A 17,368-nucleotide genomic window follows, 5' to 3' on the forward strand; every position below is an offset into this window, starting at 1 on the left:
TTTTGACCGTACTTCGTGTTTGCTTATTTCGTACTTCGTGTTTGCTTGTTTCGTACTTCGTGTTTGCTTATTTTGTACTTCGTGTTTGCTTATTTCGTACTTTATGGGAACTGATTTCGTATTTCGTTTAAGTGTATTGTAGAAGTTTTATTAATCCATTTGATAAAGCCTTAATTTGTGTTCAAGAAAATAAAGCGATTCGTTTTTTGGGATCAACGATGGCGGCCTAGTGTATTCCTTGTCGTCGCCGTGGAAAGGAAAAGCCCGTCGAAGAAAAACACGAGTCAAAAACCTACATGCCCTGCTGACGTAGCGACAAAAGGATAGTAAGTTGCCGCTACATAAGTCAAAAAAAGTTGCTCCGTAAGAGGATCGAAAGACGGCCCGCGACACACGGTGGCAATTCGTGCTCGCTGGTGTGCCGCTGTTGGAGGAGCAAGAGGAAGAACGGACATTGGCTTGTTGTTTTCGAACGCCGTCAAAGGACCGCTTGGTTTTCCTCGGCACCTTTGGATCGACAACGGCGCGATATTTTGGAAATACTTCATTTCGTGGACTTTGGAACACAACTTTTGTGGCGTGTTTCATGTGAACAAGCTCATCGCATGACGTCATCCAGCGACCTGCAAAGCAAAAGTAAGTGGATTCTTCGTGTTGAAAGTATCGATGCATTCATTCATTCATTCATCTTCCGAGCCGCTTGATCCACACTAGGGTGCTGGAGCCTATCCCAGCTGTCTTCGGGCAGTAGGCGGGGGACACCCAAATGGGAAAAAACATTGAAAGTGTTTAATCTGATGACAGAACGGCACTTTATTTCCCAGAACACCTTGCTTTATCTCAATCTTTAAAATAGCTGCCCAAACATTTTGGACATTTTGTTTGGAGCGTGGCGGCTTGGTGACCTACTGGTTAACGTGTCGGCCTCACAGTGCAGAGGTGCAGGGTTCAAAAGTAGCTCCGGCCTGACTGTGTGGAGTTGGCATGTTCTCTGCGTGCCTGCGTAGGTTTTCTCCGGGTACTCTGCTTTCTTCCCACAATCCAAAAACATGTGTTGCAGTTTAATGGAACACTCTAAATTGTCCCGAGGTGTGAGTGTTCTCGCATGGTTGTTGCTCTCTCTGTGTCCTGCGATTGGCTGGCAACTGGTTCAGGGTGTCCCCCGCTTAATGCCCAAAGAAAGCGGGGATAGGCTGCAGCACCCCCCAGACCCTTGAGGATTAAGCGGATCTGAAAATATGTGTATGTCTATATAAAAATAAGTTCTATATTGAAATTATTTTAGAGAAAAAGTTGAATATCAGAGAAGCACATTTCAAAAAAAGTATTTTAGAATGAATGCTGGGATTAAAAAATACTTTTCATTTCAATTTTTTTTTGATCAATCAAAATTCTCCAAAATGACTCCAAGCTAATTGTTACTTCTATTATCGATATCCTAAAAGGTTTACCAATAGAGAATGCAAGCTAATTAAGTCAAAAGTGACATGTTGGGAACTCGACAAAGATCCTGCAAGACAGCATGACAACTTTTCCCATTTTATTCTCCATTCAAAAATACACTTTCCAAGCCTCTGACAGAACGATGATAAAAGTCACTTTAGTGAGGACCATTTGGTGCGTGTTAAACCTCCTTAAAGCTGTGAACAATACAAACCTTTTGGGGAGGCCGGGGTGGGATGAAGATGCGCTGCGTTGCGTTCCACAAGCCCCCCCAACGTCCCCTAAAAATCATTTTTAAAAAAATCACCATTAGCCATTGGAAATCATGTTTGTGCAAACAGCAGTAACAGAACTTGAGCGCCGAATCCCCCTCAAAGCGGAATCGGCGTCACCTTTTTGGAACGCACGCACGCACTTGAGATTTTAGTTTGATTTTTAGCACCATCTGCTGACCAAGAGTACAAATAAATAACGTGGATGATTCATGAGCAGGTTTGGAGCATTCTTCAAATGGTACACAAGCACACACCCTTTCTTTTGTCACTTAAATGCAACACGCATGCACGCACAAATGCACACACTGAGCAAAAACACACGAATGTGGAAAAATTCAACCACTCACCAGGCAAAATATATATATTTTTTTCCCCACATGGCTTTTTCAAACCTTTCTCATGACATCGGCACGCTTTGGAAAGCCCACCCTAAAAACAAACAATGGCACTCGCACATTGTCCCATGATGCCGCAGCCCGGCCCCTCCGTGAGACCAGATGCACTTTTGTCTTTGAGAGAGTTTGCCTACGAGGGGATTTAAGATGCAATCGACGGCCGGGAAAGGTGAAGTAAGGTAAGCCTTGAACTAATCGGATACGTGAGCATGAAGGGAATCCAGGTGAACGCGCGGCCTTCTCAAGGCCGAAATCGTGTCAGGACGTCCGAGCGATGGCCAGAGTGTGCGGTGTGCAGATGACCCGGATGCTTGAAATAACAAAGAAAAAAAAAGAAAAAAATCTATCTGGAACAAGCGCGGACGCGTGCGGGCAGGACGTTTGGCCACCGCCGCCGTCCGCGGGCGAAGGGGGCATTTGTGGAGAGTTGTTGGAAAACAACAGTTCTTCCGGCGCTCCCCTTTGAGGACTCCCAGAGGTGAGAGCCATTCTAGCTCTGTCCAAAAGGATATGGTCCATGAACACCCTGAAGAAACACACAAACAGATAAACATGATTAAGATGTACATTTTATCACCGGGGTCAGTGGAATACAATCACAACAAATGGAAGAGAAAGACTGCCATAACAGATCAATAAACTGAAGGGACAGAAGAAGATAAAGGATATACAATACAAATACCTCTGAGTATTTTGGTGTACCGTAATGTCCGGATTACAAAGCATACCTTATTAAAAGTTTCAAAAGCTAAATTTAGCAGTAAAAACAAATTTGCATGTATATTGGCCGTGAGTCTCGACGTTATTACAAGGGATAGTTGCAAAGAATGAAGTCACACTCATCGAAACCTTTACATACTCTTAACACCAGTAGAAGCTGTTTTTGCCCTCAAACAATGCCAAACGCAGCAAGATTCACAGTAGCATCCTAGAACTTGTCTCAGGGTGTATTAACATCAGAAAAGTCCTGTGGTCTGCTTGTTTGGACAACAAAAAAAAAAGAGCTGACTTTTTATATTTTTATTTTTTGCTTGGTGCGCGTCGTATTCACACTGTGACTTTTCACAAGTGAACTATATTCTGTAAACACAGCTACTTAGAGCTAAGATCGGTCCTAAAAAAAATCAAGCCCGACCCAAACCGGCCCGAGGGTATTTAAGCCCGACCCGGCCCGAGCCCGATCCCTTAGCTTGATTTGCAGGCCCGACCCCGAAGGAAACCCGACATTTCATATTTTATTTGTGAGGACTCGGCAGGAGGAGGGGTGATTTCTGATAACAAAGCCTGTCTTTTGGAACGAAATCTCAGTTAAACCAGACTGTACAAACATTTACATCTTTTATATTTCAGTTTCTGAAGAGGTTACATTAACCGACAACTTTCAAAATCATTGAAGGATGTTTTTTTAAGAGTGGACGGGGAAATATAAGGCCGTCCGTCATTTTGACGGGTTGAAAATTGGGCCGTAAACCACCGCAGCAGTACTTTCTTAAGAATCGAGCGCGGCGCTATAAGAGAGAGAAGCAGAGAAACAAAAAAGAATAATGGTGGGTGGATCATAGACAGAGGCAGGAAGGAGTTCTTCGAATTGTCATTGCAAGAGTTTATACAGTATGTGTTGTGATGAGGCGACTTCTGTTTTTTTGCGAACCACGGTCTCTCGTGGCCAAAACTATTGACGGCCTCGGGGGGGTCAGCGAGAGAGAAGCCCGACCCGACCCGATTGACATTTTAAGGCCCGACCCGACCCGAGCCCGATCTTACCTTTATCGGTACTCCTATTGGACACAAATGACAAAGGCGTAATGCAAAGCCAGAAATGAAGGAAAACATGCAGTTGCTACGTGCTGCATTTTTGCTCTGTGCTGTTATTAGAGTTGATTTGAAGTGTCAAGAGCAGCTCTTTCAATGCAGGTTTTGCAACGCTACATTTCTAAATTTTGGAACAGAGTCTGTCGGCTAAACCAAGGACGAAGGATCACGTATGATCAACATCAAGTCCATTTGAAGCACACCGATAGCACCTTGTCTTGGAGCGGGTGTTTGATCTGCCCCAGGATTCGTTTTGTGTGTATTCACACCTGCATATAGGGTCTAGACCAACGTGGAAAACGAACCCTGGTTTATTTAAGGTAGACCAAACAGGGCTTATGTGAATACATCTTCGGTCTCTCTTGGGGTCACAGAAGGCAAATTCACTGGTGAGCTTGTACACTCACGCAGCAGTGTGGCCTTTGGAAACCCATTTGTTACGTGTTTGGGAGATCGCGAGGAGCTGAAGTTGGTGTCCTCCAGGGATAGCGGCTGTCATCCATCGCCAGCGATGTGAGTTGTTAGCCATAAACGGAGACGGGTGTCGCACTGCAGACATGGCTGTATTTATGGCACTTGTTCCCATTGCTCATTAGACTCAACTCAAGATAATTATTTTTGATCTCAAGTGCACCTACAGTACACAGTCGCGCAACGCTACACATGCAAACTTCTGCATTTCTCTCTCAGGTATTATGTATTTGATGAAAAACTAACTGGATTTAGAAAATAGGGGCATACACTACAAATAATACAATAAATAAATATATATGTATTTTTTCCAAGATGGCGCCCGAATAGGCAGCCGTCGGCAAGTGCTCTTCAAGAGCCTTGCGTTTTTTGTTGTCTTTGTTTTGCCACATAAGATAAGATAAGATATCCTTTATTCGTCCCACAATGGGGAAATTTACAGCCTCCAGCAGCAAGAATGTATGTAGAAAGAAGAAAGGAGAAAGAGAAAAAAAAAATCTTTCAATTAAATACAATATGAACACAAATGGATAAATCGCAGTACTAATCGCAGTAATTTTCCTTCACATCATTTAATTATTATTATTATTATGATTGTTATTTTTTATTCATCAGCCTCAACATGGTGTTGTTGTTGTTACGTCGCGTGGACCTGATGTGGACTGTTTTCAGCATTTTTCGTCAAAGAAGAAGAATCTGTGCTTGGTGGTTGCGCCTTCTCGGCAGCACACGCGTACCAGCACTGATTTTTTGATTGGGAGGAATGTCAACGCCATTTGACTGTTGTTGCTGGACATCCCCGCGGCGCTTATGTCTTGCGCTTGAAGTAGGCAGCATTTTCACAACCCCGCTTTGTTCAGCGAAAAGGTCGGTACTGATGGACAGTCCGCGGCTGCATGGATGCATGGATTGAGGAGCCGACGATGAGAAGAAAGGAGCGTCAGCGCCGAGTGCAGATGCGTGCGTATGTGCAACTGGGAGTCGCAACTTGGAATTGAAGCGGATTTACATGGGACAGGAGAAGAGAGCCAATCTCTCTTTTTCGTTAATGGATGCAACAGCTTCCTGTTGCTTTCAAGCTTAACTTGTAGCAGACGTGTGCACATTGCAGCATGATGTCTTTGATCCACTGGTGAAAAGGGCACTTTGATTCGCTCCTCTTCTCATTTATAACTGCTTCAGACAACAAAGTGTATGCAGGAAAGTGGTTAAGATTGCACAACTGTCTGTGTCTCATGTGTTGTCTTGTATTATTTAGTCATTTTTTGTGAACTTTTCTTTTGATGGCGGCGCGGACGCCCGCTGCGGCTCCTCTTGTTTTATGTTAAGAGGGAAGAAATTCGATCTGTGCTGTATATTGCACATACGTACAGCACATTTGACAATAAAGTTGTATTTAATTCAATTCAATACAATAGTCGAACAGAAACATAGATTTCAAAGACACAGCTCAAAGAGTACCTGTCCACGTGTGACAGACGTCAGATTGGTCTGCAGGCCATTGGACGTCCTGTTGGCGATATTATGAGTCGCGGTGTTCTCGGTGCAGCCTTCACTGCCGTCAGAGTCTCTCTTGTTCTTCTGCGGCGAGGCGAAGGGGTTGAAGTCGCCCTGCAAGTCACGCTGAGGCTGCGTGTTGAACTCTGTCTCGAAGGACGACAGCTGTTGCGTGACGCCCAGGAGGCCGCCCACTTCCACGCTCAGGATCACCCAGATCACATCTGAACGCAAACGGCGCGTGGTTCACTTGACATGACAAACGCCATCCATGCCATCTACATGAATTTTGTATCGGCGACATTATTATTGAGCACGTATTCGAAGTAGCGGCGAATGTTGCAGTTAAGATGGCTGGAAAATCTGACAAAACTTCATGAGTTACTAAAATGCCTCCATTAAATCCTAAAAAGAAACCCAAAAAGAAAAATGCTTGAAAGCCCAATTACAGACCACAAACCTTGTTTGATAGCCTAACTCAGGGTTTCAATCCTTATTTGAAATCACCACCCTTTCTTAAAACTGTACTTTGAAACTCCAACTGGAGTTCAACATCGCAATTCTTGATAGAGACCATACCGTAACACTAGAGCCCTGACTTAAGACTGTAACATTAAAGTTTACCCATTGCTTGAAACTAATTCAGGCTTGAAACACGAACCACTGCTAGAAACCCTATATGGAAACCGTAACCCTATATTAAAACCTTCATTCTAAACGCCAACACTTGTTCAAACCCGAACCCACACTTGAAACTCCAAGATGGAACCCTAACCAAGACTTAAAATTCAAATTTAGAGCAATATCCAAAATTTGCAATCACGACACAGTGAAAACCTGTCTTAAAGTCTAATTTTAAACCCTAACCCTTGATTGAAACCTTCATTTCAAACCTCAATTCGAGTTTGAAACCAAACCCTGACTGGAAACCCTTCATTAAATTTCTAACCTCAGCTTGACACTGTAAATAACCCTGACATGAAACCCTACATTTAAAGTCCTAACACTGGCGAGCAACCCAACTTTACATTCCTCAGCCTGGCTTGAAATCTTAACACGAGTTTAAAACGCCAACTTGAACATCATGACATAATTTTTAACGTTTGGAAAAACAATATTTCAGACAGACTAACTTATAAAACAATGAAAAAAGCATTTTAAATGTTAACCTCTTATGGTGAAATATTATATTTCAAAATAAGTTGACTACTAATTGCTTTTTCCTCCAAGCCTTTATTTTGAGGAATTTTTTATACAAGAATAATAATCAATATGTACCAATATCAACTGATAAATATTTATGTTGTGATATCGTTTTCAACCGTATCGCCCAGCCGTATATCCAATAATGGGTACTTCATTTCTAAATACCTCCCCACTACACTGTACCTCCGTAGAACAAGCCGGCGGCGGTGCACATCCTCCACTGGCCTTGGTACATGCCGGGCGAGGAGGGACTCCTCATCTGCACACTGACGTCGGCCACTTCTTGAGGCTCAAGAGACTTCACCATGACCGTGTTGATGTGACCGAACTGGTCGCCGCCGATGTACTTGAGGCACACGCCCGGCGGCCATGACTCCACGCCTGCAGCAGTGAGTGGACACATGTTTGACATCATGTTTGAAGACATTTCCTTTTCAGTTTATGACAGCAAGTGAGTGACTGCCACTGCCACTGACCTGAACAATAAACAATGACAAAAAAAAGTGCTGTTTGTGGTTGCGCTTGCTAAATACACCTTAAAAAGTTTTTGTTTTCCTGTTTCCTTCAACAATATTTTAATTAAGCGGGTGGAAGGAGAAATTGTAAATAAATCCTAAACCTTGTTTGAAACTCAACCCCTTACTTACAAATCCAATTTGAAACCACATTTTAAAATGCTGACCCTGGCTTAAGACCTTACTTTGAAACCCCAAGCATTGTCTTGAAGTTGAAATTCTATCTTGTTTATTTCCACTGCCAGTTGAGGTGTACTGTTTTTGTATGCACTTTGTTTGCACTTAGTATGCAGCGATGGCTGTTTGAAAGTGCTCTATAAATACTGTTGACTTGACTTGACTCGACTGTCAAACTACCGTATTTTCACGACTATAAGGCGCCATTAAAAGTCTTAAATTTTCTCCAAAATGGACAGGACGGCTTATAATGCAGAGCGTCTAGTCTGTGTATGCGCCGAGTTCCAAAGCCTGACTGAGAGCACCTTTGGCTGACATGCTGTTTATATAGAGAAAAGGCGGAGTGAGTGACGACAGGCATGCGGAAGTCCGCCAATGAGTGAAGGGTGGGCGTGTAAGAGGAGGCTAAAGGCAGGCCCCTAGCAGGTATCGGTTGCGTGAGTACATTGTAAAATGGCGACATAAAGTACAACCGAACTCAGGTTTGCTTACGTTGCCTTTTTTAAAACGGGTTTTTAGTGTGCGTGCATGCATGCCGTATGTTTAAGCTGGCGTATGTTTTACCATGCCCGGGTGCGCCCAATAATACAGTGCGTTTTGTGTATGTGTAAAATACAGAAATAGCACCCCTTACTGAGACTGCGCCCAACAACACGGTGCACCGAATGGTCGTGAAAATACGGTACATCTGTAATATTTTACAAGCCTGCTAGCTAAATGCTAACATACGATATAAAACATCACAGATGGGCCAACGAAACTATCATCGCTGTTGCTGTCTTTTAACCCTTCACACAACAGATCATTGAATGATAACCATGCGCTAACACATGCAGACAGACAATATTCACAAGGATATATGAGTTGTCCAATTCGAAAACAATATTACTGCATCACACTGAACAGTTGTGATGACCGTGTCTCGTACCCGAGTTCTGTATCCTCCAGGTCTTTGTGAAGGGCGTGTCCGGCGGGACCGATTCGCCTTCTCCAATCGTCACATCTTCCACAAACGACATGGATGGTGTGTTGATGCTGGGACTTTCAAAGTCATAATATGCGCCTATGGCAGCCTGAAGGTTCCTGGTAGGAAAAGATGTCAAAGATGATTATGGCGCCAGGGCCAGCATTGATTTCATGCTTCACAAGCAGATTTGGAAGACAGTACAACCTTTGAAACACTAATTTCAAACCCTGACTCGTAAAAGTACTTCAAAATGCAAACCCTAAATCTATTTGAAACCCTAACCTTGGTTGCAAGCGCAAACCCTACCTTGAACCCTTAATTTGAAACCCTACTGTCACACCATAACGATGCCTTAAAACCTCATTTAGAAAAAGTAATTTTGGCTTGAAATTCAACTTTTAATTCCTAACACCGGAATAAAACACCCATTAAAAAACCCAAACACAAGGTTGAAACCCTAGCTCTGTTTGAAACATTAACACACGCTTCAAACTCTCACCTTTGATACCCCCACCTTGGTATGAAACCTCCATTTGAAACGGTAACAGTAGACTTGCAGTTGAAATGCCAACACATGTTTGAAAGCCTTAACCCAGGCTGGAGGCCCAACTTTGTCTTGAAATACCAACCCTGGTTTTAAACTCTAATGTCAAACATAGGCCCTATGTTTCACACCCTGATGCTTGAAATCAGAATTTTAAATCCATGTTTGGGACATAGAAAATGTACATTTGAATCAAGGCTTGACATCTTAATATCAAAACTATCTTGAATCCCCAACCCCATTTTGAAATCTAACCCCGAGTTGAAACCCTAACACATACTTGACACACGAACACTGGCAAACACTAACCGCAGCCCTGGTTGAAAGCCTAATTTCAAATCCCGACCCAGACTGTCGCTGCTGGACAGACCTGGGTAGCTTGTGTTTTTTGCACCTGTAATGGGCAGCATTTTTCACAACCCCGTTTTGTTCAATGAAGATGTCGGCGCTGTTGGACAGTCGGCGTTGGTGCGGCTGGATGAATGGCTGCTGAAGTTGAGGATGAGGAGAGAGGAGCGTCGGCGCAGAACGCCGATGTGTATTTGGAACTGAGAGTCGGCGCTTGGAATTGAAATGGATTTCTATGGGACAGGAGAAGTGAAGCAATCTCTTTTTTTCGTCAATGGATGCTACAAGCTTCTTGTTGACTTTGAAACTTAGCTTGTAGCCGACGTGTGCACATTTTGAGCATGACGTCTCTGATCCACTGGTTAAAGGACACTTTGATTCTCTCCTCTTTCATCTCAAACTGCTTCAAACAACAAAGCGTGTGACAGAAAAGTGGTTAGGGCTGCACGACTGTCCGTGTTTTATGTTATGTGTTGTGTTTATTATTTTACTTTATGTTAACTGTTTTGTTAAGCGCTTTCTTATGGCTGCCGCTGTTGTGAAAGCGCTATATAAATTAGCATGTATTGTATTATATTGTATAGACATGAAACAAAAATGTCAGGTCATAGCCCAGGCTTAAAACCCCTCCTTTGAAAACCCAACACTGGCAAAAGTCGTCATGTTTGTTTTGTAATTACTGTTCTTCCTCTCCGATTACATTCGTTTCTTTTTCAATGTCCAGCAATTGTTCTCGTTGTACGTCACATTACAAATGATGGTGGCCTGGTTTTATTTCTTTCTGTTTAATTGCGACTTTTTTGGTTTCCGCCAACGCGTCACGACAGATGACGTCACCCACGGAGTTGCGTTACTGACGTAACGTAGAGCGAGTGGTATCCCTGAGCGCGGGCTAGCTCAAGCGGACGGCGTACGGGACTTTAATAAACACACTCGGCGGCGAACTTGCACGTGATTACCTTTCAAACTTTCAGTTTAACGTGCTAAATGTGCCTTTTAACAGCGCGTACGAGCCTTGAAATAAACCGAAACTAACTTCGCGCTGTCTGTCGCCTCCATTTTATTAGCACGTCAAACGTGAGCTAACAAGCTAAAATCGACAGCTAACTCGCCATCCAGTGACACAACACATCACAACACACCCAGGCCCTCCCCCTCCCCCTCATCCCCGCACTCACCAGTTGGTCATGTCCAGGAAGAAGGCGCAGCCGGCAGGGTTGAGCTGGAAGCCCAGTAGCCTCTGGAACTCCGTGATGAGGACGTCCTTGTCCGTGGTGCCCATGCAGCTAAACTTCTGCATGAGCTCCGCGTCCACGTCCATGTCCGTGCCCTCCATGAGGGTGGCGGGGGAGGAGGGCGGGGTAAGGGGTGGGGGGAAGCCTCTCTCAGTCAGGTCCGAGGCCTCTTCTAGCCATAACAAGGTGCTCCACCGCCACAACAACAAGCGTCAATGCGCATGGCACGACAAGGGGGACGAAGTTTGACGTTGCAACAGCCGAGCGCGTCACCCGCGCCAATCACGTCTGGCTGATGACGTCATCTGTTGCTATTTGCAGCGCTCCTGTGATTGGCCCATCTCTCGAGTTCACAAATTGTTCTATTTTGCCGCGGAACCCCTGACACGTGAAAACAGATTCATGTGGTACAGGCTCATATGGAAGCGATACAGCGATCTGTCATCACCATATATCATTTGTTTGTTGTATAGTAGTTAATGAGCAATCCTTGGGCCTTTCTCCAGCGACCACGCCGAATTTCCATAAATTAGGATATCTGTTCAGAGCTAACTCCATAAGGAATAGCCATTTAATATTGTTTATTTCCATTTATTACTGTTTCGAAAATTGTTTTTAAAATGGAATTAAAATTCCGCCTACTTGTGCATTATTTTTATTGTAGAACTATTATGTATTTATTTTCAAATAAAATATAATTTATCCGAATCTAAACCACCGATTTCAAGCCGGAACATAATGTGGACGGAACACATTTCTGGTCGGAACCTTTCTTGCGAACTCCTGAGTGGCGCTTTTTGGCCGCCGTCTCCTCTGAAACATGCCGAAGTGAGTGAGTTCTTATATTCTTTTTTTGTGTGTGTGTTCCCAAGCGTTCAAACATTGAAACAGACGTTCATATTTATTACAATTTGAGGGTAAGGTTAGAACACGACAAAATCTATCGACCGATGTTCTTTTGAGGCACCTCAAGCATTTTTCCGGCTCCGTCTATTTTCTGGAGTCAAATTCGTTGCGAAGGCATTGTTTCGGCTATTTTGTCACTTCTAATATTATTGCTAAATAATTATTCATTTTCCCTAAATACATTGTTAGTAGCCTTACATTTCGTGCGTATAGTGGGGGTTGTTGTAGTATTGTTGGCTGCGTAGTTAGACGGGAACACACGCTGTGTGTACGATTTGGAGCGAAAATCGAACCCGATAAAAATGCCTGTCAAGCATGTTTCTCGTTAATATTTATATTATTTTTACTTGAACCAAGTTTTTTTTCGTATATCTTTCAACTAAGGCATGAGAACCAAAATGGTGGAATCGGACAAAATGATTCTCAAGTGTGTGTACATGCTTTTTCATTGTAATATTGTAGCCTAAATGTAAATTTAAAACTTTGAGCAATATAAATAGCCTTTATTTAAAACGCAGTAAACCAGCCAAAATATACACAGATCTACTGGTTGAAGTGAAATAAAAGTGAAATGTATTTCTTTGTGATCTTAATCCACAGGTTTTATTGTGACTACTGTGACACCTACCTGACGCACGATTCGGTAAGCACAGCAGCACGATTTTCCGATTTAAAAAAGAAAGACCCGCACGTTTGTTGAATCCATATTCTCTGCTCTGATTCGTCAGCCATCAGTGAGGAAGACCCACTGTAGTGGTCGAAAACACAAAGAAAATGTAAAGGACTACTACCAGAAATGGATGGAGGAGCAGGCCCAGAGCCTCATTGATAAAACCAGTAAGCAGATTAGAGTTTAAAGATTGTGTTGTGTCATCAGAAAGGCATTTTTAATATATACACGATGAGGTGCTGTATATAAATTTCACCCCCCACCCGCACCATTTTTTCCCCCCAACAGCGGCTGCTTTTCAACAAGGAAAAATTCCTCCCACGCCATTTGCAGGTGCCCCCCCTCCTGGTAAGTCAGCATGGAATGAACCTTGCAAATGTCACATTTGTTTTTTTCAAACATAGCAACTGTGTATGCTTTTTTCTCTTTAACAGTGAAGTAGAAACTTTGCTTGATGACCGTGGTAGCCAGTTGAGAAACAGAATGTAACAAATTGGTTGTTGGTGTTGGATGTTTTTAGCACTGCCGTGTTGACACAAAATATGGGACTTCCTTTGCCGCCACCACCACCACCGGTGCTGCTGTTTCAATGAAGACACATCACAAATAAGATACACCATGGCAATATTTAATTGTTCCCATTACTTCAGATTAAGTTGTTTCGTCATTTGATTTAGGATTTTAACAGAATGCTAAAAAAATAATACATCTGTACACAAGCTGCTATGGCCACCAATGCATTCAATGCACTGGTTAACAGCCAAATACACGCACACACACACACACACACATACGTTGTGTGTGTGCACGTGTTACTCATCAGGGCAGTCCAGACCTCTTAAAGCCACACACATTCAACGTCAAAGATCTTGCAGTGTAGGACGTGAGAGGATGGCAACACAAGAAGCAAGTCTAATTAAAATATCTGGGTTTGGCATAGGTGGTCCTCCACGTCCAGGCATGCTGCCCACACCGCCCATGACTGGGCCTCCCATGATGCCCATGATGGGACCCCCACCTCACGGAATGATGCCTGGTGGGCCTGGTACGACTTTTACAACTTTCTTTAAAGTAAATGGGTGTTTCAATTTTAAGGTGTAACTCACACTTCCCAACTTGTCCATGAGCAGGAATGCGGCCACCAATGGGAGCTCCCATGCAGATGATGCCGGGCCCGCCTCACATGATGCGTCATCCTCGACCCATGATGATGCCAGTCCGGCCCGGCATGATGAGACCAGACAGATAATACTGGCGTCACTGCTGTTTGCTGCTGATGTTAAGTGTTTTTGCCACAAGGAGGGACTGCACAGTTATGACACCAGTCTGTTTGATTCGATTCAAAGTTTCAACCAACCACAGGTTCCACGTACTGTATTGTCAGTCAATGTATTTATTTCTACTTAATTCCAGACCCTCACCTTGGATAGATTTTGTCTCTCTCGTGCTTTTCGTGTCCTCACTACAGACACCCCTGCCTAAACATCGAGTTTTATTTTGACCATTTTATTACCCAAAAAAATTTTTTTTTCCTATTTTCCTATGTTTTGAGAAATAAAGCATTCATTTAAAAAGCCATGTTTTGCCCTTCTGCTTTTCATCTTCAAAATGAATATATCTAAACATACTGTACCGGTACTTTAACAAAGAATTGTTATAATTTTTTGTAGTTTGTGGTGATGTACACTGACATGATCGATACAATGGTTTTAAATTCAACTGTTTTGCACATTTCCCCATTGCGGGCCAAATAAAGGATATCTTAATCTTTGCCGTGGGGCACCGAGTCTTGCGACTGAAAGCATATCGCAGATTTCAAAACTTAGCTTGTAGCAGATGTCCCTGATCCACTAGTGAAATGACACTTTGATCCTCTCCTCTTTCATCTGTAATTACCTCAAACAACAAAGTGCATGCAGGACAAGTGATTATTTTGACTTCAAGATGGGGCCCGCGAGAGTGGCTGCCTTTCCACCAACTCCTGTATTTTGTTCTTCTACTTATCCCTTTCATAACATTGCTGCTGTGAAGTGGGAATTTCTCCATTGGAAGACTAATAAAAGGTTTCTTATCTTTATTATCGGGTCACAGTATCACTTATGCACAACAAATTGATAACTAGTTTTGACATTGGTGAGTGAAATTAGTTTCTTAAATTTGGGGTTGGGAACGAAATAAAATTTCGATCCCACACGATTGTTAAAAAGTACAATTTTCGTATCGATCAGGAAACTTGACCGAAGATGTACTTTTCAAGCAGCAAATCTCCCCCTAGCCCTTACCGCACATGCGCGTATACGTGCACAAAACAGAACAATAACTAGATAAGAGTTTGTGAAAAGGAAATCACTGCCTATCTCAGAGACCTGACACGGAGGCACGCGACGCAGCTAACAACTTCCCATGATACAGGTCACGCGTCACTGTCGGTGAAATGTGACATGCTATTTTTCTTTTTTAAAGGCTTTTTTTTCCAAGCCAAACTGATAGGATGCCGAGGGTGCAGTGTACACCAACACCAAAATATAAAATATGAATAACACGCACACAGTTACCCAAATCTATTTTTCCCCCATTCATGCCTTGCGATCGACTTGGAACCAGTCCGCGAGCTACCAGTCGATCGCGACATTCAATGATGTGGCTAGTCACTTTTGACCCCATGTCTTCGTGCAGGGGTGTCAAACTCATTTCACATGGTGGGCTACATACGGCCTCGGTTGATGTCAAGTGGGACGGACCATTAAAATGACACCATACTTTGCTATGAATAACCAAAACAATATGTCTTTCCTTTGTTTGGGTATAAAGAAGCACAAGAATATTAGGAAAATGTTGAAATTTAATGAACATGTCTTTTACAAAACATTTCATGAAGCACCTTACATTTCCTTCGACAAATTTGCAATTTACTTTTATCAATCACATATATGAATTGCAACTGATCCCACTGATTGTACAAACTTTAACAAGTAATTGGTATTAAAAAATATAGTAATGCACTTCAAGATTAAATGCGATTTATAAAGAAAGGAAGTTTTAAACCATTTACACATGCATATAAAATCTAAATGTCATCCCTGCCTACACCTTACAAACTAAGGAGAGTGCTATTAAATGTGTAAATGTGAGAGTACTATTGATAGCGTCTGCTGTCATTGGTCTGTCTCAGTGACGGAATGAGGCTGCTGTTGTCTTCTTCTCTGATCAAAACAGTGTCCCCTTGCGGATCCTCAATGAATTGCACCTTATTAAAAATATTAATTCTGTGTTTTTAATGCATTTTTTAAACTTTTTAATTATCCTGCGGGCGTGATTGAACATCCTTGTGGGCCGGTTCCGGCCCGTGGGCCGTATGTTTGATACCCCTGTTTTCGTGTTTGACACTTCTGGGATATTATAGAGCTCTCATCATTATGTGTCACAGAGAAAGAAATTAATACACACTGTTAAATACTCAATCAAAACTGCATATTATAGGCATTGTTGTGAAGGCAGCATTTATGACACATGCACACAGGATATAATCCTATTCTTTATTCTATCAAGTGTCCTCTGGCAACCTATCAAACTCTCTGAACATCTGGGCAGAATGTAAACACTTGTCACGGTCGTATTTAATGCATTAAAATTGTACTCATATTGTATTCGGTACGTCAGTATAAAGTACAATCAATTAGTAATGATAATATATACCGACAGAGGGCACCAGAGAGTTATAATGGCCTGACTCAATTACATGTGACCATTTGAACCTCTGGAACGCAATCGTAAAGTCAAGATTACAGTAAACATTTTAATGAGAAACACTTGAAGGTCAAGAGTATAATAATCCTATGAAAACGGGAGGAGGAGTGCACTTTCATATACCGAGGACCCCCTGCACCACATCTGTCACTGTACTTTTGGAGACTGACAGCACATGGACTCTGTCACGTGATGGTCACTGAGCGCCACCCACACATTCATGCACATTTGATGGAAAGTGCATGTCTGTCACGTGACATAAGGGAAAAGGTCTTGATGAATATTCAATATGCTTTTCTTCCTACGAAGGAGTGACAGACTTTGCGGAAGTAAGAAGTGTAGTGATAACCATAAAACCCAAAAATGAAAATCAGAAAAGGGCGACTAAGATAAAGTATTGCTGCTTTCATTACATGTCAGTCAAGCGCCTTCTGCGGGTAGAGTAGAAGATAGAAGAGAAAAAGATGCCCATGGATGGATTAACAGAGCGTTTATTTATCCTATGAGGGAATTTAAGGAATAAGTGAACGCTATAAACGTATACATTGTAAGGTGGCATCCCCCAAGGTTGACTTTCAGCTTTTTTTTCTTCTTGTGTGTATATTGGAATGAGATTGTGGGTGAACTGTTGATCAATACCGTACATTCATTCGTTTGAGAAAGTGTCTAAAAAAAAAAAACAACAACAAACAATGTATGCATAGTTGTAAAATTATTGCATAATTTTTGGCTGGTCCTTGTGACTTTAGGAAAAGTCAGCAGTCTGCGTTTGGTTGCAGATGCTGACAAATGAATATTTAACACGCTTATTTATAAAACATTCTGTGCAGCAGCAGCTGAAGCAGCAGGTGAGGGAGGAGAATCACAGCCAGTGTCCACAAGGTGCCCCTGTGCTGGTGGGCAGCCCACCAGGGGGTCACAAGGGTGGTTTGTTGTGGGTGGGACGCCGGTTGTACTTAGTGAGGCAGAAGATGGAGGAAGTAGAGCTTGCATTCACGTTTAGGTCTTCATGTAAGAAGTAAGAAATACACTTGGCAGACTGCTTATTCCTAATTTAAAAATCCGACCCATGAGTTAAAAGTTAAAGTTAACAAATCTCTAAAAATTCCTGTCTGCATTTGGTTATGATGGTGTCCAGGAAACATTGTCAGTGGAAATTT

General features: G+C 42.6%; 3 protein-coding genes across 3 annotated transcripts in view; 1 reads left to right on the plus strand and 2 right to left on the minus strand.

The window, feature by feature from the left end:
- rps10 (ribosomal protein S10) overlaps window positions 1-17,368 on the minus strand; it is a 150,952-nt gene that overhangs the window by 40,717 nt on the left and 92,867 nt on the right. The gene's annotated exons all lie outside the window — the stretch shown is intronic.
- Window positions 1,524-11,145, minus strand: ilrun (inflammation and lipid regulator with UBA-like and NBR1-like domains). Its single transcript, XM_052075275.1, has 5 exons — window positions 10,829-11,145; window positions 8,720-8,874; window positions 7,283-7,480; window positions 5,858-6,117; window positions 1,524-2,639 (listed from the first exon to the last, which is right to left on the minus strand). Exons 1-5 carry the CDS (start codon window positions 10,984-10,986, stop codon window positions 2,604-2,606), a joined length of 807 nt encoding a protein of 268 aa, XP_051931235.1. The 5' UTR covers window positions 10,987-11,145; the 3' UTR covers window positions 1,524-2,603.
- Window positions 11,581-14,037, plus strand: snrpc (small nuclear ribonucleoprotein polypeptide C). The gene is made up of 6 exons (XM_052075325.1): window positions 11,581-11,713; window positions 12,392-12,434; window positions 12,520-12,628; window positions 12,750-12,809; window positions 13,402-13,506; window positions 13,592-14,037. Exons 1-6 carry the CDS (start codon window positions 11,706-11,708, stop codon window positions 13,708-13,710), a joined length of 444 nt encoding a protein of 147 aa, XP_051931285.1. The 5' UTR covers window positions 11,581-11,705; the 3' UTR covers window positions 13,711-14,037.

This window comes from Hippocampus zosterae, chromosome 9, assembly GCF_025434085.1.
Source record: "Hippocampus zosterae strain Florida chromosome 9, ASM2543408v3, whole genome shotgun sequence".
NCBI lineage: Eukaryota > Metazoa > Chordata > Actinopteri > Syngnathiformes > Syngnathidae > Hippocampus > Hippocampus zosterae.

Coding starts and splice junctions, on each gene's coding strand:
- ilrun (XM_052075275.1), bottom strand. CDS start 10,986: ATGGAGGGCACGGACATGGACGTGGACGCGGAGCTCATGCAGAAGTTT. Junction 7,481..8,719: donor CTGGAGGATACAGAACTCGG/GTACGAGACACG, acceptor TCACTGCTGCAG/GCGTGGAGTCATGGCCGCCG. Junction 6,118..7,282: donor CGCCGGCTTGTTCTACGGAG/GTACAGTGTAGT, acceptor GTTTGCGTTCAG/ATGTGATCTGGGTGATCCTG.
- snrpc (XM_052075325.1), top strand. Junction 12,435..12,519: donor CCTACCTGACGCACGATTCG/GTAAGCACAGCA, acceptor CTGATTCGTCAG/CCATCAGTGAGGAAGACCCA. Junction 12,629..12,749: donor GAGCCTCATTGATAAAACCA/GTAAGCAGATTA, acceptor TCCCCCCAACAG/CGGCTGCTTTTCAACAAGGA.